Source organism: Triturus cristatus, chromosome 2_1 (genome assembly GCF_964204655.1).
Source record: "Triturus cristatus chromosome 2_1, aTriCri1.1, whole genome shotgun sequence".
Lineage (NCBI taxonomy): Eukaryota > Metazoa > Chordata > Amphibia > Caudata > Salamandridae > Triturus > Triturus cristatus.
In genome coordinates this window covers 1003292243-1003319897 of record NC_140581.1, presented here as the reverse complement: position 1 = coordinate 1003319897, position 27655 = coordinate 1003292243, and the positions used below count along the sequence as shown (strand labels likewise).

At 49.2% G+C, this 27655-nt stretch overlaps 1 protein-coding gene across 1 annotated transcript in view; it reads left to right on the top strand.

Annotated features, from left to right (window-relative positions):
- Window positions 1-27655, top strand: part of CNTLN (centlein) — a 1182709-nt gene that overhangs the window by 759425 nt on the left and 395629 nt on the right. The window contains exon 15 of the mRNA XM_085634784.1: window positions 781-872. Within this exon, the coding sequence (XP_085490910.1) occupies window positions 781-872 (92 nt within the window). The remainder of the gene's footprint in view (window positions 1-780; window positions 873-27655) is intronic.

Below are 27655 nucleotides of genomic sequence, written 5' to 3'. Positions count from 1 at the left end.
AATAAGATAATCGAGGGAAACAGCAATGATAATAACTGCAAAACGTGCATTGTACCATAATTAGAATTGAACCCTAATCAGACTATCTAGTAACTATTGTTGTTTTATTGCTGCAGAACATGTGTTGTTTGCCTTTTTGGTCATCTGGTTTTCTTTTCTAGTAGAGTACTTTTTAATACAGGTTATCCATTGGGCTGAAGACGTCTGGCCCGTATCGCTTAGGGGAAGCTAAATCCCAGCAGTATAGAGAGCTAAAATGGTTAGATTTCTCGCCGAAAAATACGATCTTGCAGTGTATATACTCACTTAACAAGAAAAAAGGGGTTTAAAGGGCTGCTCCATTCTAATTCTGTTACTGTTTGCTTTGTTCACCAATCACTCTGATCCTCCTGGCAGGGGGGGAGACCCAGAGAACAAAACTGCAAGTGACTGTAGATGAAAAGGCGATGATTTCTGCTTTTGAGGCAAAGATGGAATGGTCTATAAAAGAATGAAAAAACGGGAATGAAAGTACAGTATCTTTAACCTGCACATCTATTGTAACTTTGAAAAGCTTGCATTGTGAGAAAAGCCCCACTGTGATACTACAAAGATTTGGTAATTATGTGACACAAGACTTTGAAAAGAGGTCACTGTTCAGAGACTGACCAAAGGCCTGACAGGAAAATAGACGGAATTATTCATAATTGGCAGAGAGGAATGCAGGTTTTCTTACGACTGACATAAGTATTGTTTCAGTAGGATAAGAGGTGTCATAATATCTTATTTGTTCCCGGGCAGAGCTAATCTTCAGACTTGGCGAAGATGATGGGGTCAGGAACAGTACTCCAAAGAAGAGCGTGAAGGAAACCTTGGATCAGACATTACAGAAGGTACTTTCATGTCAACGGTGCCGTGCTAGTTCCAGCTGAAATTTTATTTTACAGAGTAAAATTTCCAGTTGTTGAGATCTATAGGGATGTGTTCAGTCTATAATTTTCCTTTCTGGTAAGAAAATTCAAAGCTCCTTAAATCTGAATGTAAAGTTAGTGTTTGGGGTTTCTTCAGTTGCGTTGATGTGCAAAGCAGTTTCAAATCTAACTAAACCAAGGCTTCCATGCTTAGGAAGGAAGGTTAAAATGTAACCACTGCACCATTCATTACTTTTTTATTTTCTTTAAATAAAGGAAATTACGTTTTACTATTTGGGTGTGACTTCAGAGGACTTTTTAACAATGTTTGCATTGTCATGCGGTTCAATAGCAACAGAAAATAATAGTAATATAGGTGTATGTCTTATGGATGACCACATTGCTGACACGCTTGTTTTGAATCTTTATGAATTAAAAAGTTCTGTTGAAGAGGTCACTTGTACCAGAACGTGGATTACATTTTATACCTGGGTTCATTAGGATGAAGGAATTCACGTGTGCTGAAAACGTTTGCTGGTGTTTTGATGATTGATTCCTATGCCAGCATAATAATCTATGTCATGATATCAGTCTTAACTTCCTACCGTCGGCTAATATACATTCTCCAAGAATTGTAATGTTTAGTTTTTCCGGACCTTTAAACATTGTGCATGCAATTTGAAGTTGTAATGTTGCTATACAAAGTATGTGTTTTGTTTCCAGTACGTAATGGTCACAGAGTACTGGAAGTGTCCCTTGGAAATCATTATTTTTTTTCAAATTAACACCAGAACAAATCATTTGCCTTTTTTAGTTTCCTGTGTGTGGGTTTTGTTTTAAAGTAATTTGTCACTTTTTTTTCTTTAAAATCACTTTTTTTATTTGTAATACTATATTGCGCTTATATTGTGTCTCATGAGGTCAAGGTTGCGTGACAAAGGTGATGTTTTGAACACCACCAATGGGGGGGATTCCACCGCATCCTAGCTGGGTGCAATTGAGGGGGGAGTGGGGTTGTAAGTACGCTGTTGCCCTAGCACAGGTTACTTTTGGAAGCCAAGGCAGTGCACAGATCGAATTTTGAGATCCACCCACACACCAAGCAGCAGCATTGTCGCAGTGCTGAACGGCTTGCGAAGTGGTTAAGAAGGGGTACATTTGTTGGTTAAGAAGGTACACCGGCAGGGCGTTGTGCAAGAGGAAGGCCACTTACCTGGGGATGCCTTACAGCAGGATGAGTAGGCCAAAAGGTAGGAGTAAGCAGAGAGGGCACTCGCAGCCCAAACTAGCCGGTTGGCAGGGCACAAAATGGACAAACAAGGTAGCGAGTTGGTATAGCAAGCAGATAACAGAACGTGATTGTGATATGTCAGTAATGATTTATGACCTGTCAGCCATTGTGAGTTATGACCCGTCACATGATTTACGAGCCTGTCAAAATAATTTATAACATGGTAAATGGACTGATTAACACCCTGTCACGTTTGTGATTTATGAGCTTGTCAAAAGTGATTTATGACCCCTAAGATGTTGATTGATGGCCCTATCATATTTGCAGACAGGTGGATGGGGGGGGGGGGGGAGGGGGAGAGCCGTCCTCATCCTCTTAGACCGATCAACAGCACTTGACACCGTGAATCATAGTGCGGCGGCTGAAGGCGGTGTGGATTGGGGACGCGACTCTGGCCCTTCTTTCCTCGTTTCTGGCCTCGAGGTAACAGCCCATAAACTGGGAAAATCTGAATCATTTAATCTCCCGTGCGGCGGGCCGCAGGGATCTGCACTGTCGCCGTCTCTATTTAATATATACGTCACTCCACTCGCCAGACTCATCGGAGAGCATGGCTTCTCTCTGGTCTCGTATGCGGACCATTCACAGATTGTCATATCTGTTTCTAAACAGTCCGAGACCTCTGCTGCTAGCTTTCATGCTTGTCTGACACACATCATGAGCTGCATGAGTCATAACTATCTCAAGATTAACACTGATAAAACTGAGGTGATGGAGTTTGGCAACGGTCAATCCCGGTGGAATCAAACCTGGTGGCCGACAGAGGCTGGTGAATGTTCCATTCCAACTAACAAGGCCAAGAATCTAGGGGTCATCTTTGATGATCGGCTTAAATTATTATTTTTTTTTTTTAAACCTTTATTACAGAATGCAATAGATATACAAGTATGGGCCTACAACCTTCAGGCCGGCCGCTAGCAAGCAGTGGGACCATAAAACACAGTTGTAAAACACAAGCGGCAAGTGGTAAAGGTCCCAGAAGTCGAAGGAAGCGTTTGCGGCCACACCGTCCAGACCCCCCAAATGGCGGTTCCATTTTTAATGAAGAACTACAAACAAACCCACAAGGCAGCAGAAGTCTAGGCAGCATTATGTGCTCCCCTCGGGAGGACCCCACCGATCCACAGGAATAGGGGGGGGACGGGCCGGGACAGAAACAAAGTGGGCATGACGACACAGAATCAAGGTAACAAGCGGACTAGGGAGACTGGGCCGCTGCCAAGTCAGGCGTCAGTGGCGGGGTACAAATCCCGCCACGATAGGAGTTCCAGGGGCCCCACACCTTCACCCATTTCCCAGGCTTACCTCTCGCCACATACACTACCTTCTCCCGAAACATACACCAATCCATGTTGTCCTTCCATACCGAAACCGTTGGTGGCCGCTGGGAGCCCCACAATTGTGCTATGTCACGCTTGGCCACCATATATCCCAGTGTCACCCACCACGTTTGCGGCACCGTGTAATCAGTCGGTTCCCACACATTCAACAGACATCTCCTAGCCTCGGGAAACAGTGTCACATGCGTGACCGCTTGCAACACCGCATGCACACCACGCCAGAACCGCGCCACCTCCGGGCATTCCCACAAAGTATGGAAGAAGGTCCCTAACAAACCACACCCACGCTTACACATCCCATCCACCGCATATCCCATACGCATCAGACCCGGCCCCGTAACGTATACCCTGTGGAGTATTTTGAGCTGGACGAAACGAAGGCGGGCCGGTATGGCCACCTCTTTCGGGGAGGCCACCGCAGATACCCAGTCCTCGTCATCCAGCTCCAATCCATCGGCAACCCATGCCTCACGAAGGCCAGTCAGCAGTCCCGAGCGATCGTTGATGAGCTTTTTATAAATCAACGAGATAGTGCCATCCGGTACATGCCCGTCTAGCACTCTATCTTCCAGAGGGGAGCACTCCGGGATGGACGCCACATCCGGGAATACAGAACACAGCGCATGACGAACCTGAATATACCGGAAGTACTCCCTGTCCTGCAACTGGAATTCCGTCTGCAGCACATCAAACGTTTTAAATCCCCCCCTCGTCCAGAGATCGCCCACCCTGCTGATGCCAATCGTGTCCCACTTATCAAAGCCTTTCGTGATCCACAAGCAGCCCAATCGCTCAGATGCATACAATGGCGTCGCCCGGGTCAACCGATCCTTCCACCCCATCGCCAAGTTTGCCGCGTGCCACACCCGTACCGCGACCCGGGTAGGACCCGTCAAACGTGCGTCGAGCGATCTAGAGTAGAGCGCACGATTGTAGTCGCCACCCGGCAACAACAATTTGTCCATTTCAAAAGCCGGGTTAAGGGCGGGCCCATAAAGCCCGTGGTTTATCGAAGCCAGCTGGAAGGCCCAGTAATACCGTTTGATGTCTGGGAGGGCGACCCCCCCCGTCATACCACGGGAGCGTCAGCTTCGCGAGGGCGATATGCGGCCTCCCACCCCAAAACAGTTGGCGCTGCAGACCCTCCACCTCCCGTAAGTAGCGAGCCGGGACGACGTCCATCATGTTTTGTAGAGCGTATAAAAAACGTGGCAACGACATAATCTTAAACAGCGCCGCACGGCCGAGCGGCGAGAGCGGCAAGCGCCTCCAACGCGCCACATCCTCCTTAAGGCGCTGGAGGGGGGGGAGTAGGTTCTGTTTATATCGGGCCGCAGAGTCCAGGGTAATAAAGATACCCAGATACTTAAATCCCTGCGGAGCAACCTGGATAGGACAACCCCGCGGAAGGATAGGAGCCTCCCCTGAGAGGACATATACACAGGATTTAGCCCAGTTGATGACTGGGCCGGAGTTGCGGCCAAATGAACACAATACATCCACCAACACAATCAACGATTCACGCGGGGAAGCAAGGTACAAAAGAATATCGTCCGCATAAAGGGAGACGCGATCCTCATACTCAGGAGTCCATCGGAGACCACGAATCGAAGGGTGCCACCGCAGCCACTCCGCCAGGGGCTCCAAGGCGACCGCAAAGAGGAGCGGCGACAGTGGGCAGCCCTGCCGCGTGCCCCTGCCCAATTCAAAAGGAGCCGATACTCTACCATTCACCACCACCCGCGCCAGCGGTCCGGAATACAACAATTTCACCCAGCCAATGAATCCCGGGCCAAACCCAAACTTCGCCAGCGTCGCCCAGATATACGGCCACTCGAGCGTGTCGAACGCCATAGTGGCGTCCAAGGACGCCAAAATGGCTGGCTCACGTATGAACGGGACCCTCGCGAGCACCCCATGCAGACGCCGCAGGTTAAGCGCGGTGTTGCGATGAGGGACAAAGCCGGACTGGTCCTGATGGATCAGATCGCACACCACGCTGACCAGCCGATTAGCCAGCACCTTGGCCAGAATTTTCGGCTCCGCATTCAACAACGAAATGGGCCTGTAAGACGTGACCCGATCCCGCGGCCTCCCCTCCTTGTGAATGACCACAATAGTGGCAAGACGCTGGTCCAGCGGGAGGGTACCCGCCGAACGGGCCGCGAGGAACATATCACGGAGATGCGGAGCCAGTGTATCCGGCCGCAATTTGTACAATTCGATGGGAAGGCCATTAGGACCCATGGCCTTGCCAGAGGCGACCGAACGTATGGCGAGGGCAATCTCCTCAGATGTCGGAGCAGCGTCCATCAACAATTTATCCTCCTCCGAAAGGGAAGGCAGCGCAATATCTTTAAGCAGGGCGTGGGAATCCTCTTCCGAGCGGGAAGATACCGGGGAGTACACCCCGCGAAAATACTCAGCAAAGCAATCAACAATTTCCTCCGGCTCAGTGACACACACACCATCCAGTCTCTCAACCGACGGGACAACTCGACTCGCTCTCTCCTTTTTATCCTGCCACGCAATCAGTTTACCAGCCTTATCACCCACATCATACAGTCGCCCCTGTTGCTCTCTACTCAGGCCCCTGGCCGCCTCCGTAACTAGGGTCTTGTAGTCCGCTTGTTTGAGTCTGAGAGCATGCAGTTTGTCGTCTGTGACACCACAATCCAGATCACCCTCCAACTCAGTTATCTCAGATTCGATACGGGTCACCTCCTCCCGCTCGCGCCTCCTGGAATGGGAAATGAGGGATAGGGCCTCCCCCCGGATTACCGTCTTGAACGCCTCCCACAGAGAAACAGCAGACGACACAGATCCCACATTATCTCCAAAATATTGCTCAAGGGATTTAACCAAATCTGCGCGGATTGTGGGGTTACGCAGGTACCAGGGGTTGATCGGGACCACCCTCCCTTCCCCCCTCAGGACAATGTCGAAGTGCAACAAGAGCGGGGAGTGGTCAGAAATACCCCAAGCTAGATGTCGCATCTCCCCAACCCTCCCCGCCTGTGCCGCTGGCATCAGAACATAGTCAAGCCTCGAAAGACTGCCATGAGCCCCGGAATGAAAGGTGTATTGTACCTGCGTAGGGTGTTTCAGCCGCCAACAATCCACCAGTCCCAGGGTATCCAAGAGGTCAGACAACCAGGCTTGGGCGCGGGGGAGATCCCTGGGTGGGTGACGATCCACAGTTCCGGAAATTACAGCGTTAAAATCCCCCCAACCACTAGAGTCCCCTCCGGCAGTCCAAGAAGAAGGCGCCCCAAATCAGCGAAAGTAGTCGTCTGCAACCCCGGCGGGACATAAACAGAAACCAAAACAATCACTTTACCCTCCAATCTGCCCACTAGAGCCGTATACCGTCCCCTATCATCATGGAGCACCTCATCAACCTCCAACGGGAGTGAGGTTTTAACCATAATGCCCACACCCCTCGAACCAGAGGTGAAGCCCGAATGGGCTACAAGGCGATAGCCCCGCCTGTTCATGGCACGAAAGGAATTGCCAATAAGGTGTGTTTCCTGCAGAAATACAATATCAGGTGAAATCTGTTTTAAGAATTGCAGGACCGCCCCCCGTTTTATCCTGTCCCCCAATCCATTAACATTCCAGGACAGAAGTCTCAGTCCCCTACCCCCCATCACAGCCAAAACCGAGCAGTCTCCCCCCAGAGAGCACTTTAGATATAGCACAACCATACTTCTGCCTTGTGGTACAAACAAACAATACCCAACCCCAACCCAACATCCCACACAAAACTCCCCCCTCCCTGCACCCCTGCATGAGCCCAGACAGCCCCCCCAACTTGCAGTGTGCCTGTCGCCCCTGTGTGAACTAAACTACAAAGACCCCCTAGAGGAGGAAAGAGAACCCCCTCGAGACACCGCACAACCTCCAATGGAGGGGGAACGAGACACAACAGTCAAAAAACCCTGAGCTTGGCCGAAAAGTGGCATCATCAGGAATGAGCCCCAGTGTCAGTACCTCATACCCGGTCCGGTGGGCACTCTCCTCCCGCTGCCCCCATCCCATCCCGATCATGTCCCCCAGACAAAGTGTCCAACCAGTCCCCGGCCGTCTCAGGACGGTCAAAAAAGTGAGTGCGTCCATCAGACTCCACACGCAGCCTGGCCGGGAAAAGCATTGCGTATTTTAAGTTCATATCTCGAAGCCGCCGCTTGACGCGCATGAAACTCAGTCTCTGCTTCTGGACCGCCTGCGTGAAATCAGGATAAAAGTTCACCTCTATGTTCTCCAGCTTAAGCGGCCCCCGCAGTCTGGAAGCTTGTAGAATCGCATCCCTGTCCCGAAAGTTGAAGATACGGGCAATGAGAGGCCGCGGGGGAGCCCCGACCTTCGGCTTGCCGCCAGGAACTCTATGGGCCCTTTCCACCGCAAAGAATTTACTCAGTCCTCGGGGCTGGAGATGAGTAGAAATCAGATCCTCCACAAAGAGATCCGCCGCCGAATCCTCCAGTCCCTCAGGCACCCCGATAATGCGAACGTTATTCCTCCGGGCCCTGCTCTCGGAGTCCTCCAGTCGCCGATCCGTGAGCGCACTGGCCTGCCGGAGCCGGTGCACCTCCGTCTGGAGGGCCGCCACCTCAGTCGTGAGGCCCGACGCGGTATGGGCCAAAGAGTCAACCCGGTCATTTGTCTTGGATAGATCCGCTCTAACAAGGTTGACATCGATGAGGACCGCGTCGAGTTTGTGCGCCAGGGTGTCGAATTGTTGACCCACCGAGGTCTGCTTCTCAGCTATGGCGCCCATGACGTCCTGCAAAGTCAGATCCGTCGGCAAATCCGGGGCATCTGGAGGGCACTCGGAAGACTTATGCGACCCGCCGGGAGAACCTTTTGGTAGGGTGTAGCGATCCATGATGTTGACTTGAAGTGCGGCGCCACGCCGGGTCGATTTGGCCTTCAGCCGATCTCCATCCTGCTTCGTGGCCATCGTCTTGTATCTCGCACCCCCACGAGTCATGCAGCGGAGAACGAGCAATCGAGGCCGAGGACCCCGGAGGTCACCTCAAGAAGGCGGAGCAGGTCCCCGCAGGCAGGCAGGATCCCCCAGCGAGGCAACCACCACACAAAGAAGCGCCGTGATCCCACTCGCGGTGACGGCAAGGGGACTCAAAAGCGAAAGTGAAAGTGTGGGGTACGCGACTCGCCAGGCTCGTCCCGCCGTTGTTATTCACTTCTCCACTGGATCACCCCCAAACTCCAGTCCGGGGTCAGGAGAGGAGCAGGCCGCAAACTTCAGTCGGTGCTCATCACGGCACCCGGGGTCCGATTCAAAAACGGAAAACGGGTACCACCTCTGCTCAGGTTCACTGACACAGTCCCCTCAACCGATTCAGGATGAAGACAGGATAAACGTAGGAGGTTGCGGAGGTCCTCGGGAGCCTCGCACCTACGCGGCCATCTTGGTTGCGCGCTAGGCTCCTCCCTCGATCGGCTTAATTTTAAGGCTCAGATCAACCGTGTAACCTCTTCCGGCTTCTTTTTACTGAAGATTCTTCGGAAGATCTTCCCCTTCACCCCTCAGGAACTAAGGAAAACGGTGGTAGTGGCCCTTTTCTTTCGAAGTTAGATTATTGCAATGCACTTTTCATAGGCATTGATAAGGCGCAGAGGGCAAAATTACAATCGATACAAAATGCTGCTGCAAGTTTGTTATTAAACATTCCTAAAGGCCATCGCACCTCTGCTGCCATCAGGTCACTACACTGGCTCCCTATTCAGCAATGGATAGAATTTAAGGCCCTTTGCTTAGTTCATAAGGCATGATATAGCGGAGGGGCAGCTGATTTCCAGAAATTGTGCTCTTGGTACACTCCCATGAGTAACCTTAGATCCACAAACACGGGTCTCATCTGTATCTCTACAATTCACAGAGTCAGATGGGGAGGCAGGAGTCTATCACACTGTGCAGCCAATCAGTGGAATCAGTTGCCTATCACCATGAGACTACTATCTAACAGGCAGCATTTTAGGAAATTGTTAAAAACTTGGCTGTCCAACCCCCCCCCACACTCCCCCCCGATCTAAGGTACTGGTATAGGTGATGCAGTCCCTTTATCTCACTTCTCAGCACCAAGACGCCTCGGCATTCGAGCGCTTTAAAAAAACCTATCCTACCATATTGAGTTATGACTGGAGTACTGTAATGCAAAAAGTATTTCATACATCTTGACAGAATAAACTGTGGCCAACACCTACCACCAGAAACAAGACCCAGGTTTGGCAAACTTTATTGAGATGGATGTGAGGAATGAAATGCATGTCAGTTTGGCATGGGCCCAGTGCGGGGGTTATCACCTGTTCCAGTGACATGTACATGATTTGAGGGAACCTGTACATTCACTAACTTCATTGACTGAGTGACTACAGATGAAATAATGTTTTTCACAAAAAACAACCAAATGATGAATAACAACTCAAACACCTTTCAGGTTGATGCAGGAAGCACTGCTGCTTGCCACACCACTGGGAAGAGGAGATGAAGGCAGAAGCACTGTGAGATGGAAGGCATGAGAGTAGGACAATACAATAAAAGAGAGGAACACTGCAGAGGGACAGGCATGAAAAAAGAAACACCATGGCAAGAAAACAAGAGAAGCATAGTGTTAGACTTGGCTTTTACAGCGGGTTCACCCCCAGACATTTTGCTTTTCGGCCTCCTGTTTTTGACCTATTTATGTTGGTTTTAGGATTCTGGGCACTTCACTACTGCTAATCAGTGCTAAAGTGTATATGCTCTCCATGTAAATTGTTTTTATGAATTGGTGTTTCCATGATTGGCTTATTTGATTTACTACTAAGTCCCTAGTAATGTGCACATGTGCCTAGGGCCTGTGAATCAAATGCTGCTTGTGTGCCTGCAGCACTGATTGTGCCACCCACAAAAGTAGCCTTTCAAAGATGTCTCAGACCTGCCACTGCAGTGACTGCGCACAGTTTTTAATGCAATGTGGACCTGGCAAGTGCACCCACTTGCTAGGCTCTAACCTTCCCTTCTCTTACATGTAAGGCACCCCTAAGGTAGGCCCAAGATACCGCCATGGGCAGGGGGCAGTGTATGTGAAAGGTAGGGCATGTACTGGTGTGTGTGACATGTCTTGGTGTGTGTGACATGTCCTGATAGTGAACCACTGTGCATTTCGATTTTGACTATTGAAAGGCTGCCTGTCCCATAGGCTTAACATGGGAGTTGCCTTGAAACATTTTACAAGCATAACTCTCCATTAGGGTCAGATAGGGAAATGGAGTTTAGTATGCCTGAACTCAGAATTTAAAAATACATCTTTTAGTGGAGATGATTTTTATGTTGTGTGTTTGAAAATGCCACTTTTAAAAAGTGGGCATTTTCTTGCTTAACCATCCTGTGTGCCCCTGCCGGTTGGTGTATTCCCCGTCTGGGTTCAGGGTGACAGGAGCAGGAGATGTACATTCACACTAGACAGACACAAGGGTGGAATGGCGGGGGGGGGGGGGTTGAGGTGTGTTCTGCCTTTCCTGGGGGACTCGTAGCCAGGCTGAATAGACCTGGCTGCATTTAGAGTAGTGGGAGGAGTTGTCACTTGCACCTGAATGGACTGTAACTGCCTCTCACAAACTTTCTCCACCTCCTGTGGTGAATCTGGCCTGAGCCAGGCTGAACTGGTTTATGTGTGCCAGAGAAACTTTGTTTGTACCAACTTCAAAGTAAAATGTGGTGTAAATATTGGGGCTCCGACACCAGAACTTTAGATGACTGCTGGACTAAGGAACCTGCCAGGAAGAAGGGCTGGAAGAGATGTGAGGAGAGACTACCACTTTGCTGTGTGCTTTGCTGGGTTGGCTTGCAGTTGCTGATTCTGTCTTAGGCAGAGAAAGTGTTGTGCCTGTCGCACTGCGGGTGCCGGCGAAGGATAAAACAGCCCTGATCACGACACTGAACGCTTTGCGTTCCAGCATTTTGGGATCTGATAGAGACATCTAGCTGCAGATTCCTTAACTTAAAATATTCTCCCCAGGCGTCAGACCGGATCCGGAAAATCTTTTTTCCCCAGCAGTACCTCTGCACGCCAGGAGGCGGCGTTGCCTGGCTCCGTCTGACGTCAACGAAGGTAACGTCAATGGAACCATAAAAGACGTCAGTTTTCTTCTTTTCTGCGTGCGAACGCGGATCCGGAGAAGCGGTTACCTCTTACCTGTTTTTGATTTTTAGGCCTTCTGGACATCTTCGGCATCCAGGAACAGTGTGTTGATGCCTTCGGGTTTCAAACGTGTGCATCTTGTTCGTGGCAGATGTCGGCGATGGATCCACACGCGATCTGTATGCTTGGGCGAGCACCATGACTCTGATGAGTGTGATGCCTGCCGCCGCCTGAAGCCGAAGTCTTTATGGGAGCGTTGCATGAAGTTATTGGCCACCCGGATGTCCCGTTCGGCGTCCTCACGCCGCTGGGCTCCTTCTCGTGCTGGAGGGTCGGGTCGGCACAGGTCATGGAGTCATTCCCGCGGACGTTGTCCTCCTCCCGCAGGTAAGCACAGGAAAAAGAAGTTTCGGAGGTCGCCGACCTCACGCGACGACGGGGTTCGCTGTTCCCGGTCTTTACCGGACATGGCTCCTCAGGTGTCGACCCCCACTTACCTGTCGTTTCCTGGCGCTGGGACGACTAGGGATCCGATGGAGCCCCATTCTCAGACCCTCCAGTCCATCTTAGGCTCACCCCCTCTCCCTGGTGCGCCTTTGGGCCCCATAGAGGGGGTAGGGGCTCTGATCGGAGTTCGTCCGGGCCTTCCGGGTCGTCGCACAGCACTGCGCGGCTCCCTGCGTCGACGGCGGATGCGGCTACTGCGCCGCTCTCGACTCCGTGCCGGTTCCGCCCCTCTCCACAGGTTCCTACCTCAGTGGAGGTCGCGTCGACATCCCCTGTGTCTTCGCACAGCCCTGTGCGGCTCCCTGCATCGACGCTGGCTTCAGCTACAGCGCCGCTTTCGCCTCCGGTCTACTCCGTCCATCTCCGTGGGTTACCACCTCGGTGGGGGTGGTGTCGACGCCGGTCCAGCGCCAGACGGACGAGGCCCTTGTGGAGATCCTCAACGTCGGTTCCACGACGTCTCGGCGCCGTTCGTCGCCGGCTGTTGATCAGATCGTGGAAGGTGTGGAGTCTGAGGCTGAGTAGGTCCCTGTGGGTTCGCCACCCCCAGGGCTGTTCTGTTTCCCCTCTGCCCAGGGACCCATGCACTGGCAGGGCCTTGGGTGCCCTCATGCTGTGGTTCCACCACCTTTTGGTAGCAGGATTAGTCTCTTGCCGTCTCCTACGGATGACCGGTTGTCACCACCTCGAATGGCCACGGGGGCTAGTGCGACTTTTGCAAGGGCGGTTCGCAGGGCTATGGACATTTTGCAACAGCAGCCCCCCTCTCTCTCTGTCCTCTGATCCCTTGCAGGACTTACTCCACCAGGGCACTGGGGAGGTGGAGATTTATTGCCTTTTAACGAGTCGTCGTACGACGTTCTTCTGGGGACTTGGGCGAGGCCCTCTTCGGGGGACCCGGTGGATTGTGCTGTTGCACATCGACATTGCCCTGCCCCGGACGACCCTGTCTGTTTGTCCCTCCACCCTAGGGCTCAGGGACTGGTGATTCAGGTGGCTTCCGGTTTGTTGCCTTCTACCCCCTCTCCGTTGGTCCCTCCCACTTCGGAATCTCAATGGTTGGAGTTGTGTGGACGCTAGATTTTTGCATCTACCAGTGCTGGCCTTCGCTCCCTGAACACATCTTGTATCTTGTGTGTTTGCCCGGGCTACTTTTGCCCTTTGGGACTCAGTCGAGTTCCTCCTTTTCTCGCTTCCAGAGGGTCCTCGGGCTGACTTGGCACGGTTGATCCGTGATGGCCGTGAAAAGGCGCACTTTTCCATTCGGTCGGCCATGGACACCACTGATGCGGTGGCTCACACTGTGGCCTGGTCTGTTGCTCTGCGCCGCCATGCTTGGCTGCGCGATGGCTGTTTCCCTGCCAACGTCCAGGAGCGTCTTCGCGATTTGGCCTTTGATGGGGTCGTCTTGTTCGACCTACATGCTGACTCGGCGATTTCCCGCCTCTTGTCTGAGTTTCCATGATTTCCATGGTTTGTAGTCCTGGTTGTGGACTTTTGATTTCAGTTGCAGTGTTGTCTCTGCTTTTTCTGCTGCTCCATCTCTGGATTTCAGACGTAGGAATTGGACGAGCTGTGCAGCTTTTGCCGTTTTCTCCCTCTTTTGGTTTCAGCTGACCAGCTATTTTATGAGTTTCTTTTCGTCCTCTGTCTACCAGCGCAGGTCAAGATGTGTCCATTGCTTTCTGGCATGTGCCATACCCTATGTGGGGTACTTGTTGGCTATTGTGTAGCCCCTCTCCCCAATATGGGGAGTTTCCACGACTCCTGCGGAGTCTTCTCGTCTCTCTTGGGACATCCTCTCTAGTGGGGACTGCGGGATTAGTGCGGTTCTCTACAGGGGAATTTGGGTGGAGGGCTACAGTTGGTCCGTACCCCTTTCCGGTTTCTCTGGGAACACCTGCCCGGAATATGGTCGTGGCCATAGGGCGAAGATCGCGCCCTTCTGCCATTTTCTTGGCTGATTTCTATTCTCACTTGGGGCAGTGCTTCCGTCTTTTTCTCATGGCTCATGTCCCGTGGGGCTTTTTGCCCATGGGCTGTGGTGTTTCCACAAGTTGCGTTTCTTCGGCATGTGGCCTTGTCGCCTGTTTCCTTTAGCACTTCCCTGGTAGGGACTTTGGTCTCTTTGTTTCTTCCACGCTGGGGTTCAGGTCCTCTGTTCCTGCCCCTCTGCTGTGATTGTCTGATTCCCTCTAGAGGTTCAAAGCTGTCGCTTTTGTTCCTCGGTTTGATGTTCCACTCTAGATGTTCCACTGGTTGTGAGTTCCCATCCATCTCTGGCGACACTGTTGCCTTTTTATATGATGCGGTGCCGGTGTCCTTGGTCAGGATCCTCGTCTCTTTTTCCCCTCTCACTGACGGGTCTCTGTCTGGGTGTTTCCCACTCCTTCCTAGTGGGTGTGGTTTCCACGTGTTCCCGCTTGCCTCATGTGGGGCTCTGGTTCCGTGCCTGTCGGGGAAGATGTGGTCACCTTTCGGTGTTCTTTGACACTGTTGTGTCTTGCTATGATTCACACCGGTCTCGTTGGTACCTGACGTGCTTTCAAGTTCATTCCTTCTTTCTGCTGTCTATGTTTCGCTCTGTGAGTCCTGTTTTTGACACACAGTGAGAGATTGTGCACACTCGATTTTAATTTTTTTTTCCTCGCACTGGTATGGTTGTTATTTTTTAGCCTCCCTGTCTGTCTGTATCTCTCTCTCTCTCTCTCTCTCTCTCTCTCTCCCTTTCTCTCTCTTTCGCTCTCTTTCTCTCTCTCTCTCTCTCTCTCTTCTCCTCCTCCCCTCCTTAATTGACAGGGTGGAAAGCCGCGCTTGGGGTGTCCCCGGATTTCCCTTCACTGTTTGTACCTTTGGGTACAGTTGGCAGGTTCGCTGTCTTGTATTGCGCAGGTCTCTTGTTGCAGCCGCATGCGTGTTGTTGGAACTCCCATTTCTTGGGCTTGTTTCGCCGTGGTGCACTACTGGTACACCTTGGGTATCTCATGTCCCGGCATGCCTGTGTCTCCTGGTGGTCATGACTCTGTGTATCTCTAAGTGGTGACATCTGTCCCCTCATGTTATACTTTTCAACGTCCTCTGTAGTGTTTGTTCAGTGAGCATGCTCTGGCGATGACATGCTCTCTTGTCCCCTTTTGGTTCTGTGTCTCCTTTCCTCCCTGTCTGGCAAGGGAGATTTAGTTCCGTCCTCTGACGGATTGTGGGGCCTTTGTCTCCCTTGCTCGTACTTCCTTACAGAGCTATGTGGGTCTAGTATCAGCCGCGCTGCCGCTGTTGTTCCCACCGTTGTTGACGGAGAAGTTCTTTTGGAACTTGGTGGTTTCGATTGCAGACCCTCCTCCACTGCTGTATTGCTTTGGTATCTATTCTAAGTTAAGGAATCTGCGGCTAGATGTCTCTATCAGATGAACGAGTTACTTACCTTCGGTAACGATGTATCCGGTAGAGACACAGTCTAGCCGCAGATTCCTTAACGCCCGCCCATCCTCCCCACTCTGCGAAGCCCTTTTCAGGTGGGGTTCTACCTCCTAGCCTCCTTTCAGGTGGCCTTGGTCTTCCTGGGGTGTGCTCACACACTTTCATCTGGGGCAGTGTGTGTTGTTCGGCTTGGGGCCCTTTGGGCCTCCACTCTGCCCTCGTTTTTGGGTGGTGGGTGCTCTCGCACCTCCCTTTGGGGCAGGGTGTGTTGTTCGGCCTTGGAGCCTTTTGGCCCTCCACTCCGTCCTCGATTTTGGGTGGCTAACATCTGTGCTTTTCAATGCTTTTCAATGCTGCTCCACCTGTGTTCCTCCAGCGTGGAGTTCTTCTGTTTTCCTACCCTCCCTCCGCCCACGTCTGTGCCTCCTTCTTTCTACTTCAGTCGGTTGGGTTGGGTTCTCTTTGGTTACGCTGCAGTCCTTCAATCACTGGAGGGGGTGTGTAGTGAACATTCTATGTCGTTGTTCACTTCTGGTCACTTGTCTTGCAACATGTTGTTCCACTTTTGTGGTTCGTTCAACTTCCCTCCTGTGGTGGCAGACTGTGCCTTGCTTGCCATGTCTTTTGTTCCGCTGCCGTTACCTCCTCGAGGTAGGGCACAGCTTTTCGCTTTGCTGGGCCCTGGCTGGAGCAGGTGCTCTGTGAGCTCCCTTCAGTCCCTTCTGGTTCTGGGTGCTCTTTCAACTTGGTGTTGTTTCTCATTCTAATGATTTGGTTATCATTCTCATGTTTCTTATCATTGTTGTCTGAACTATTCTTGCCCTTTTTTTAACACACCGATCCTATACACTCTCAGTTTTTGTCATTGCTCCGCATTGTGGCGCGGAAAAGTTTCACTGTAGAAAACTGACGTCAGCACGCCGTGAGGGTCTTATATGGATCCATTGACGTCACTTCCGTGGACGAGTTCAGGACGGAGCCAGGCGAGGCAGCCTCCCGACGTGCAGAGGTACTGCTGGGGAAAAAAGATATTCCAGATCCAGTCTGACGCCTGGGGGGAATATTCTAAGTTAAGGAATCTGCGGCTAGACTGTGTCTCTACCAGATACATCGTTACCGAAGTTAAGTAACTCGTTCATTAGGCCGCTTCATCTTCCTGTTCATTTACCCGTACTCTTCCAGTTTCTGTGGCGTGTTCCTGGCGTCCTTCTCGCCTTCATCACTGCCTGGCTCCACACTCTTACCTGCATACGTCTTGTTCCTGTGTCGGATCACGGTCTCGTCACGACTCCTCTACGTTGGCTCCTGGATCCTCGCGGCATACTTCTGGGCTCCGTCTGGGTTTATTACTCACACAAATCCTGAATTGCATCACAGCCCTGCAAAGGAAACAAACAAAAAAGGGCAACTAGCCACTCTGAATCACGCTAAAGGTGCAAATGCGCTACTACAGTTAATTTGTTTAAAACATATCAATTAATATACTTATCTAAAGTTGGAGTCTTCGTTTTTGGTGTTCTGTTTCTTTTCTTTTGTGTTAATCTCACTGACCCAAGATGTGTTCCAAAATAAAAAGAGGGATAGTAATATTTTTCCTTGAATTTATACAGTCACGATATTACTTTCTCGTAAATTAAGGCGGAATTATTCATAGCTTTTAGTTTTAAGTGCCCACATTGTTGCTAGGAGAACATTGTAGTTTACTGAAGATCTCCGGATACCAGGGAATAATACAAGAAAGACATAGGTGAGTGTTATTGAGTTTGTCTTTCATCTCCTTTCCTTCTATATTATTGCATTGCCCCTTACGCTGCTACTATGTCTTTTCCCTAGACAGAATCCTATGTCCCACCCGACCAGTTGTGTGATGTATAATGGAAGAAGGGAATCACTAAGGTAGTTAGTGAGAGATAATCTTATCTATACCATTACCTATACCATCAGCTTAATAGTCTTTTCTGAATACTGATATACCCTATCTCTCTCTTATTAGGATATCCTCCTGCTACCTAGTCCAATGCTTGAGTTGGGAAACATCGTGTGACACCTTCACTTTTTCTTCTTCTTCCCTTCCCGTCTTCCCCTGGTTTACTACTGGTGCTTTGACTTAGTTGAGCACAGTGAATGATTAGAGGGGAGTTGGAACCTTTCATCTTGCATATCGCTCCTATGGAATCGTAAGTAGGCTTGACAGGAAGGACTGGACTGTTCTTTCTTCATTCCAAGTATCTCCAAAGGTTTGAGGTAGAACTTGCCTTCTGTTGGAAGTCTCAGGGAAATCAAAGACTTCCACTTCTTCTGTGTACCACCTTCTGGAACTGGATGTTTCAGCTGCCACCGAGAAAGAAGGTAACCCGACACCACTGCCGGCAGTTCTGGCTGGACTGTTCCCATGAGGCACATGGCCATTTTGCATATAGACTGATTTGCATATAACTGGGTCTAAACTGGGGTGGCGTGGTGAGCAAAAGAACGATGGATTAAACCCAGATCTTTGTGACTGGGGGTGAAAGTTTGCATTGTTCAGCATTCTATCCATCATTTGTTCTTTTTGCTTTTGTCACCCTAAGTGGGAAGGGTATGTCCAGACGTGGGTCCTGTGTTCACTGCACCACTGTATTCAAGATAGCCTGGCTGATAAAGGGTAATGCCCCGAAACCGATCCCAGGATGCTTGTTTCTGGTCCAGGGAGGACCTGGCTTGGCAGTTCGAGCTGGGCTGGTCCCATGAGGCACAGGGTCAAGACTGATTTGCATATAGCTGGCTCCAAATTGCGGTGGTGTGGTGAGCAAAAGAACGTTGGATTAAACCCAGATCTTTGTGACTGCGGGGAATGTTTGCATTGTTCAGCATTCTATACATCATTTGTTCCTTTTGCTTTTGTCACCATAAGTGAGAAGGGTATGTCCAGATGTGGGTCCCGTGCTCACTGTGCCACTGGATTCAAGCTATCCTGACAGATATGGGGTGATGCCCCAAAACCGGTCCCAGGATGCTTGCTTCCGGTTCAAGGAAGCCTTGGCTTGGCAGTTTGGGCTGGACTGTTCCCATGAGGCACGGGGTCATGACTGATTTGCATATAGCTGGGTCCAAACTGGGGTGGTGTGTTGAGCATAGGAACGAAGGATTACACCCAGATCTTTGTGACTGGGGGTGAATGTTTGCATTCCGTCCATCATTTGTTACTTTTGCCTGTGACCTGAGGGTACCCCCGCACTTTGCACCGCAACCCTGGTCTCACTAACGACAACGCCCGATGCTGCCACCGAGCTGCTGCTTGCACAGTGACCTGTGGGCACCCCATTCCGCACCGCCTCGCTTCACACCGCTGCCTTGGTATCCCCGACGATGACGCAATGCTGTTACTGACACCGCTGCCTGCACTGTGACCTGTGGGCACTGCTTGTGAAGAACACGGAGCACCATCCCGCTTCGCACAGCAGCTCTGGTCTCACCAACGAAGCTGTTCCTAGCTGACATTGACGCCTCTGCTTGCACTGTGGTTTAAGGGCACCGCTTGTAAGTTACATGATGCACCGCCCTGTCCCTCCCCGCAGACTTGGCCCACGAAGGCAGCGCCATCGACTCCAGTTCATCAACCGACACCGCTGCCTGCACTGCGACCTGTGTGTCCCGCACGCCGCATTGTCCCATCTCGCACTGCCTCTACTGTGACCTGTCAGCCCTGCAACGAGCACCGCCACGCAGCCCTGGTCTCACTGACGCCGTTGGGCGGCTGTCTCCGAGCCGCTACCTGCATCATGACCTGAGGGCACCGCTCATCGCACTGCTCCGCTTCACACTGCAGCCCGATGCCTGCTGACACTCCTGACTTCAAACACAAGGAGTTCGACCTGCAATGTCTGTAGGTTCAAGGGCCCTAGGACTTCTGTACTGACTTCAAACAATCAATCAATCAGAGATTTGTATAGCGCACTTCTCACCCGTGAGGGTCTCAAGGTGCTGGGGGTGGGTGGGGGCAGCTCCGTTAGGGTCATTCGAAGAGCCAGGTCTTGAGGTCCTTCCTGAATTGGTGCAGTGTTGGGCTTCGTCGGATGTGAAGAGGGAGTTTGTTCCAGGTTTTGGCTGTGAGGTAGGAGAAGGATCTTCCGCCTGCTCTGGTCCTGTAGAAGCTTGGGACGGTGGCTAGGGAGATGTCGGCTGAGCGGAGGTTTCTCTTGGGGGCGTGCAAGGAGATTCGATCATTGAGGTATTGGGGTTTAGTGTTGTGGAGGGCCTTGTAGGCATGCTTGAGCAGCTTGAAAGTTATTCTTCTTTCAACAGGGAGCCAGTGGATGGCGCGGAGGTTTTGGGTGATGTGGTGTGCCGTGTGATATTGAGATTAGTCTGGCTGTGGCGTTCTGGACGGTCTGGAGTTTGCAGGTGAGTTTTTTGTTGTTTCCGGCATAGAGGGTGTTTCTGTAGTCTAGTCTGCTGGCGATGAGTGCGTGATTGGAATTTTTCCTGGAGTTGGGGTGGCTGGGGATCCACTTGAACTTCTTGCGTAGTATGCAGAGGGTGTTGAAGCATGTGGAGGAGACAGCGTTGACCTGGTGATTCGTGGTGAGTGATGAGTCCAGTATGATGCTGAGGTTGGGTGCATGGTCCGTTGGGGTGGGTGGGTTTCCGAGGGCGGGGGCCACTAGGTGTCGCCCCATGTAGAGGGTTGGAGCCAAGGGTGAGGACTTCTGGTGTCTCCTAGTTGAGTTTCAGGTCCCAACGTTTTTCATCACTTCTTGGAAATTGTGCCTGGTGATGTCGGGTTCCTTTGTTAGCGACAGGATGACCTGGGTGTCATCTGCGAAGGAGATGATGTTGAGCCCGTGGTTTCTGACGATGGTTGCGAAGGGGGCCATGTAGACGTTGAAGAGTGTGGGGCTGAGGGAGGATCCTTGGGGCACTCAGCATGTGATCTCTGTCAGTTCTGAAGGGAAGGGCGGGAGTCTTATTCTCTGTGTTCTGCCTGAGAGAAATGATTGTAACCAGTCTAAGGCCTTCCCTTGGATGCCGGCGTCGTGGAGCCTTGTAGCTAGTGTGCCGTGGGAGACCGTGTCGAAAGCTGCTGATAGTTCCAGGAGGAGGATGGCTACCCTATGGCCTTGGTCGAGGAGGGCGCGGATGTAGCAGTGAGGGGGCGGGCTCGGTGCTGTGGTTGTTCCGGAATCCGGATTGAGAGGTGTCTAGGATGTTGTTGGTTTCTATTAAGTGTGATAGCTGGGTGTTGACACTCTTTTTTCTATGACTTTTGCTGCAAATGGAAGCAGTGAGATGGTCCTGACTTCCGGAACCGATGCCTGCTGGCGCCGCTCCTCCGCAGCTCACCGCAAGGTCCGACATCCTGCATCTTCAAAGGTACGGTTTTACGGGTCTCCCTGACACCGTAGCTGGCCAACGATGCTGTGAGCGGTTGGAACTGTTGGATTTTTTTTGTCACGACGCCGTGATAGTTCCGGACGGAGCTATCGACTTCAAGGAACAGTATATAAAGTCTGTTTTTCCTTTATTGGTATTGTGGATTACTGAATGTTGGTTTTATATCGTTTTGGTCTTGTTTTACACAGATAAATATTGGATATTTTTCTAAAACTAGTGTGATGTCCTTTTGTAGTGTTTTCAAATGCTACACACTCTGCCTCTCAGATAATCCTGACTGCTCGTGCCAAACTGCCAAGGGGGGTGAGCAGGAGTTATTTTGGATGTGTAATCTCCTTATCCTGACTAGACTGGTTAATTCTGCCTGGCTTAGGTGCATAACCTAGCCAACCAGAAAACACATTTCTAACACATTGGCGGTACAGGGGAGAAAAACACCAGTACAAGAGGTGGCGTAATGAAAAAATGTGTTGGAGAGATAGCGCTGTCATCCCTTAAAAAGCAATACTGGAAGAGGCTGAAAAAAGAGCTGTGAAGAATGCTACTCTAATTGGAACCAATCTTAGAAGTGAAAGTCTATTTCAAGTGGAAAAGTAACAGTTTAAAAACAAATAAATACAAATGACAAATCAGGTGCAACATCTATTTTTTATCTTTCTTTGAGGTGCACATATCCCCTGAGGTAGCGCACCCCTATATTCAAGACTGGATATGGAGTGATAGATGGAGAACTGGGAGAGTCACAATTTACATAACATGTTTGTTAAAGGCCAGAATAAAATGTTCACAAGATTTTAAAGTCATAGAACATGATAGGCTCTAATATGCTCAAATTTGTCACTGGATTATCCAACATCCTAACAAGCAAAGAAGTGGCGCTCCGCCCTAAAAAGGATTTGGGAGTATGACATGACCAAAGGACCAATATCACATTTATATTTGATTCAAAATTAAATACACAGTAATCATAGATGGGACTACCAGACACAATGGACATGTTATATGGTAAAAACTATACTGAGAATGCATGGAGGCAAATCTAGGATGACGTACCAAAGAGCTTTCCAAGTATACAACAATAGGGAGTCAGACTATAATTCGATAGTGCTCTGGTATTTTAAGTTCAAAAACGACAAGAGGTCTATCCCTGCAACTCTGCCCCTTACGCTTGAGATGTAGGAAAGGAGAGGCTTAACGCTCCACACATTGTGGGAATGCATGCAATTACAAACCTTTTGGAAAGAGATTTTAAAGGTTGTTTTCCATAGAGAGGTTTCAAGTTTGCAAGGTGTGATATGGTCATTTATTTTTAGTTGAGGTACAAGGCTGCTCTATAGTTTTGTGGCCTGTGAAACCTGCGCTTTGTTTTATTTAGGATGCCTCTTTAAAAACTGTCAAAGTAGTTGATGCAAGAGTGGACCATTGTAATGACCAAGGCAATCCATTGATAAATCAACAATAGAACGATTCTATCTATTGGGCGGCACGTTCTTAACTGTAGGGTAAATGGAAACTTGAATTACAACATAACTCCCAAGTTGTGGACCAAAACACAAGCCTCTGGGAAAAAGGGATGGGATGGCCATAGAAGTGGGCTATTCAGTTGTAGGGAATTTAGACTTATCCTAAACTTCCATTCATAGTTTATATTTCCTCCTTTCTAAGAGTTAAACATGTGTTCTCCATCGACGTTGGATCATCCTATGTTTACAAGGCATAATGTGTTATCAGCCTGGTTTCTCATTTGCTATACGCTTTACCTTTTCCTTTATGCCCCTGGTCCTTAAATGGGTATGGAGGTCTCCCCAAATAATTGCCATTGAAACCCTATTTCTGATGTTCACATAATCATGGTAACGTTTAGTTGGATTCATATCAAGCCTTCATTTATCAATGTTCTGTCATTTCATCATTATGTTCTCTTCTTGGACTTTTTCTCTTATTCTTCTTATGAACCCATACCTCCATATTGTTTATCCAGCTGTTGTCTACTCTTTGAAAATTTTCCATCCCATCGTTGTCTTATGTTTTGGCTTTAACAGTGCCAGACTCATGAACTCCAAATTTTAACCCAGATATACCTGTTTTGGATAAGTTTTGTTACGAGCTTTCTTCCAAGTTGCTGTTTCCATAAACTCTCTTTCCTGGCTGTAAATACTGGAATGATGGACAGCCCCATATCAGATGTTGGGATTTCTCTGTGGCAGGCAAGTCTATGCTGCCTCATTGGCATAGTGCTAAGGGTGTTCTTCCCATCCTCTGTTGAATTAGATGAGTTTGAAATTAGTGCTCCTAGAAAGCAGATATGGGTTACTCCATGTCAGTTAGATCTTGCTTAATGTTATGTTTCTTTCTGTATCTAAAATGTTAGAGGTATCACAAACATGCATTAAAATAGGGCTCTTTATAATGTATCTGGGTTTCATGCTTCATTTTAATCTCATGTGGTGTGAAATGACCCCCAAAATGCCCTAAAACGCCATTTCAGCTACTCTAGTAAGACATCCTCTATCAATCCATTTTGTTCCTTCTATTCTTTCACAATAAGATATTTATGAATAAAGTTAGTTAACCATACGATTGTGTCCCTTTCCTTCCAGCAGCTCATGCTTGTCTCATAAGCAGCATTTGTCGATTGATTTTGTTTCCACAGCTGAGCCGACTGAGCTGAGGGTGTCTGTTTAATTTCACCTATTCTCAGTGAATAACCAAATCTAAATTAGACTGGTCATTTCAGAGAAAAACATGGAATCCTATCACCAAAAGCCTGAGTAGGTGGGATGCCAACACATAAGCCATCAAGACTGACAAGACTCCTTACAGTCTTTAAAGGTCATATCATAGTTTGGAAGACTCCTCCAAAATAAGATCAATGCCAGGCCTGCTCAAAATTTGCAAATGGTAGTGCTTTAAGCTGTCATAGAGGCAGTAAACAAGTGAATTCAGGTCTGGTGATGACACACACTTGTGCCGTCACCGTGATGCCATGCTCAAATGAAGCAGCGAGAGGGCTTTACAAGGCCAAGAAATGGGTAAGAAGTAACAATTGTCATAGACCATGCCTAGGATAAACTTGCTTGAGTTTCAACAGCCACACAGAAGGTGGCAAAATAATATATGTGAGAATGACAAATTGCACCAGGAAGATTGTCTGAATAGAGGGATGAGTATTATTTGCTTGATTTAGGGTCCGCGGTGCCAAAATAAGTAGTGATTTGAGTTATGTGTCTGCTTCAAAAAATTGGGAAAGCCCAAAGCACAAAAAGTGTTCAGTAAATGTAAAAGAGTAGGCCCGCCAAGGACCATGTCAGAGATTGAAATCCCTGAGAATAATATTACGAGCTAACTGCATTGCTGACCAGCTAAATCATCTGTTGCCCAGAAAGCACAGAGGATATTACTTGGACTTCTAAAGCAACACTTCTCATTTATTAGTTCTAAAATAAAATCTTTAAAAAGAGATGGCTTCCTAAAGGGTTTGTACCCAAAACCTACTGAAGCAAGGATTTAAAGGGTGCGGATTTGGCTTTAAGGTTAAAAGGTACAGAATGTAAGTGTTATGGTAATGGGGACATGGGGTTAAGAGTTTAGCATATAGATTTCAGGGTTTAGAGGTGAGAATTTGAGCTATTGGAATTAGGGATTAATGCTTAGTGTTTAAGGCTTTAGAATTTGAGGTTGAGAGTATAGGATTAAATATGCAGATTTACGTTTTGAGATAAGGGGTTAAGAGTTTGAGATATTGGGTGAAGGATGTGGTTTATAAATTGCCACTATCATCTGATGTGCGCCAAACTAAGTAAACTGACAAAATCAAATTATCCAGTTGCATGTAACAATTTGGCATGGCATAGACTGGGTAGGCTGGCAGGACATGAGTTACTGTATGCTTCATGTTTGCCACTGGCATCAAATCCACTGATAGTTGAGCCCTAAGCCATCGTGCAAATAGGTAAACTGAGGCTGTGCTGTCCGGATAATGTGTTTCCATTTAGCTGGTTAATCTTCCATGAAGTATTCAAGTAATGTAGGGACAACTGTGCTAGATATGTTTCTGCTCTATAAAAACACATCTAGGCCAGGCACCTACTAGCGGGGTTAATCCCAATTCTTTCTCTACAATACCCCTCAGATAGAGAGTTGAAACCAATTGGGGAATTCAACAAGAGGATGTTCTCATAGCCTATCCTCCCTGTCCGATCAGTCAGCGCCAGCTGTTTGCTAGGCAGGTACTCCAATGCATTATAGGATGTGTATGCAGAAATCCTGCCAGCAGTCCCAGAGGAATTCCGTACCAACTTGGCACAGACCATTCAGGATGGCCAGGATGTGGTCAAATGTGTCATGCAAGCCTGGTGACTATGAGGCTTCTTGTCCTACTGCATCCTGCTCATCGACCATGCCAGGTGGCATATATGGGCTTTGCAGTATGGTCTGAAGTCCCAGTGGGCCCAGCACAGGGGAGCCTATCCAGTTCCATTCAGGTTATTCAGAAACCTGCAAAAATCTGCAGTTGTGGCTGCTCAACCTCATATGGACCAGCGGCAGACCCTTCTCCCTTCCCCATTCAAAGCTGATGGTAGTGACAGATGCAGTGCTGCTGGGTTGTAGAGGTCATCTGGGAGAGGGGAGATCAAAGGGTTCTGGTCTCCAGTGCTCTCCATCTCCACATCAACCTGTTGGAGTTGCAGACTCATTTGCATTGGCGTTGAAAGCCCTCCTGCCGTCCTCCAAGGGGAGGCTGGTTCAGGTCCTCATGGACAGCACTTTTGCCATGTGGTACTGCAGGAAAGCGGGTGAAGCGGGATCCTGGGCCCTAAGTCAGGAGGCCGTGTGCCTCAGGAACTGGCTGAATCATCAGGGCATTTCCCTGATCGTGCACCACCTGGAGAGATCTTTGAACTCCATGGTGGATGAACTCTACTTTTGATGCCTAGCAGATCACGATTGCTGGCATCTTCCAGCAATCTGGAGAACCCTAGCACGATCTCTTCTCCACCACCAAGAGTGTGCAGCATCTACGCTTATGCACGCTGGAATTCCCTAGAAGGCTGACGCTTGGAGACACATTAGAGTGGAGCACAGAACTCTTGTATGCCTTCCCACCACTACCTCTCCTCACTCGAGTTCTGAAGACAATCTGGAACGATCATGCCCAAGTCATCCTAGTGCCTCTGGATTGGGCCAAGAGAGTGTAGTCTTATGGCTATGAGCATCTTTCCTCTGATTATGCTGCAGCTTAGGGCGGATCTTCAATTGTATCAGCATGGCAGGGTCCTGCACCGAGGGCTGCGTAATCTTCCCCTGCATGTATGGAGATTGAGCAGTGGCAGTTGACTGCATTTAACCTTTCTTCCAAAGTACTGGATGTCATCCTTGCGGCACGGCGTCTTTCTTCAAATTCTGTGTATGCTGGACTCTAGGACAAGTTTTGTGTCCTGGTGTGGCACCCCTTATACTGACCCGTTGCATGCCAAACTGTTGGGTGTTTTATTGTGTGTTTTGCCTTTGGCCCAGCAAGGATTTGCAGAGTGAAATGCTAAAGGTTATCTATCAGCCTTTTTGGCTATTGAGCTTTTACCGGACCGACTGTTCATTTTCACTTCACCACTTGTGATGCGATTTCTCTAAGGTTTAATCCACATGTTTCCAGCTAAACATTTTGCGATGCCACAAAATAACCTTAATTTTGTCCTTACTTTTCTAATATGCACTTTTTTTCATTGCACAGCTGTCCTCTACATTTTCTGACAAATAGACAGTCTTTCACACCACCGTAACTTCAGCTCATTGCATGAGTGAGCTTCAAGCGTTATCATTCCAGCTGCCCTACACCACCTTCTTTCTGGACAAACTCGTACAGAGGACAAGAGTGGCTTGTTCTCCCAAAGGTTTGACTCTTTCACAACGTATAGTCCATCACTTTACTGATCATTTTTGTTTCCCCACCTCACCCCTTGAAAGAGGAGGGACTACATTGTTTGGACTCCTTAAAGAGCTCTGAGATTTTACATCAATCGTATCAAAGCTCATTGGCTGGATGATTAGCTCTTTGTGGGGTTCACCAGGTCAAAGACAGACATAACAGTGCAGAGAAGAACTTTCTCCAGGTGAATAGTCCTCTACATTAAGAACTGCTACGCGTTGGTAAAGAAGCAGCGTCTAGAAGGATTGAGGGCCACCAGGGCCAAGGCTGCTACCACTGCCACAGCATATTTGGCAGGCTGCAATGTAGGCATCGGTGCACACGTTTGCGAATCATTACTGCCTTGATGGACAGGTATAAATGGAAGGGCATTTTGGCTGTTCCTCCATGCAGAACATTTTGGTCTGAAACCACCACCAGACACACCACTGGGGGAGGTATTGCTTTGGTATCTATTCTAAAGGTGAGAAATCTGCAGTTAGAGGTATCCATCAGAGGAACAAGTTATTTACCTTTGGGATGTCTTTTTTTGGTGAATATTCCATCTAGCCACAGATCCTCACCACCCTTCTACCCCTCTGTTCTGTACAATGAACTCTTTTCCAATTAAAAAGGCTCTAAAGTAGAGATCTTCCCACTGGCAAGAATTGGTTTTTGAGCTTCATGTCCTATGGCGTTGACCGTGTCAGTGTGCTTGGGTGGTATGTATATGCGGCTCCAGTCGACACTTCCGGCGTGGAATGAGGTCGCTGCACAATTCC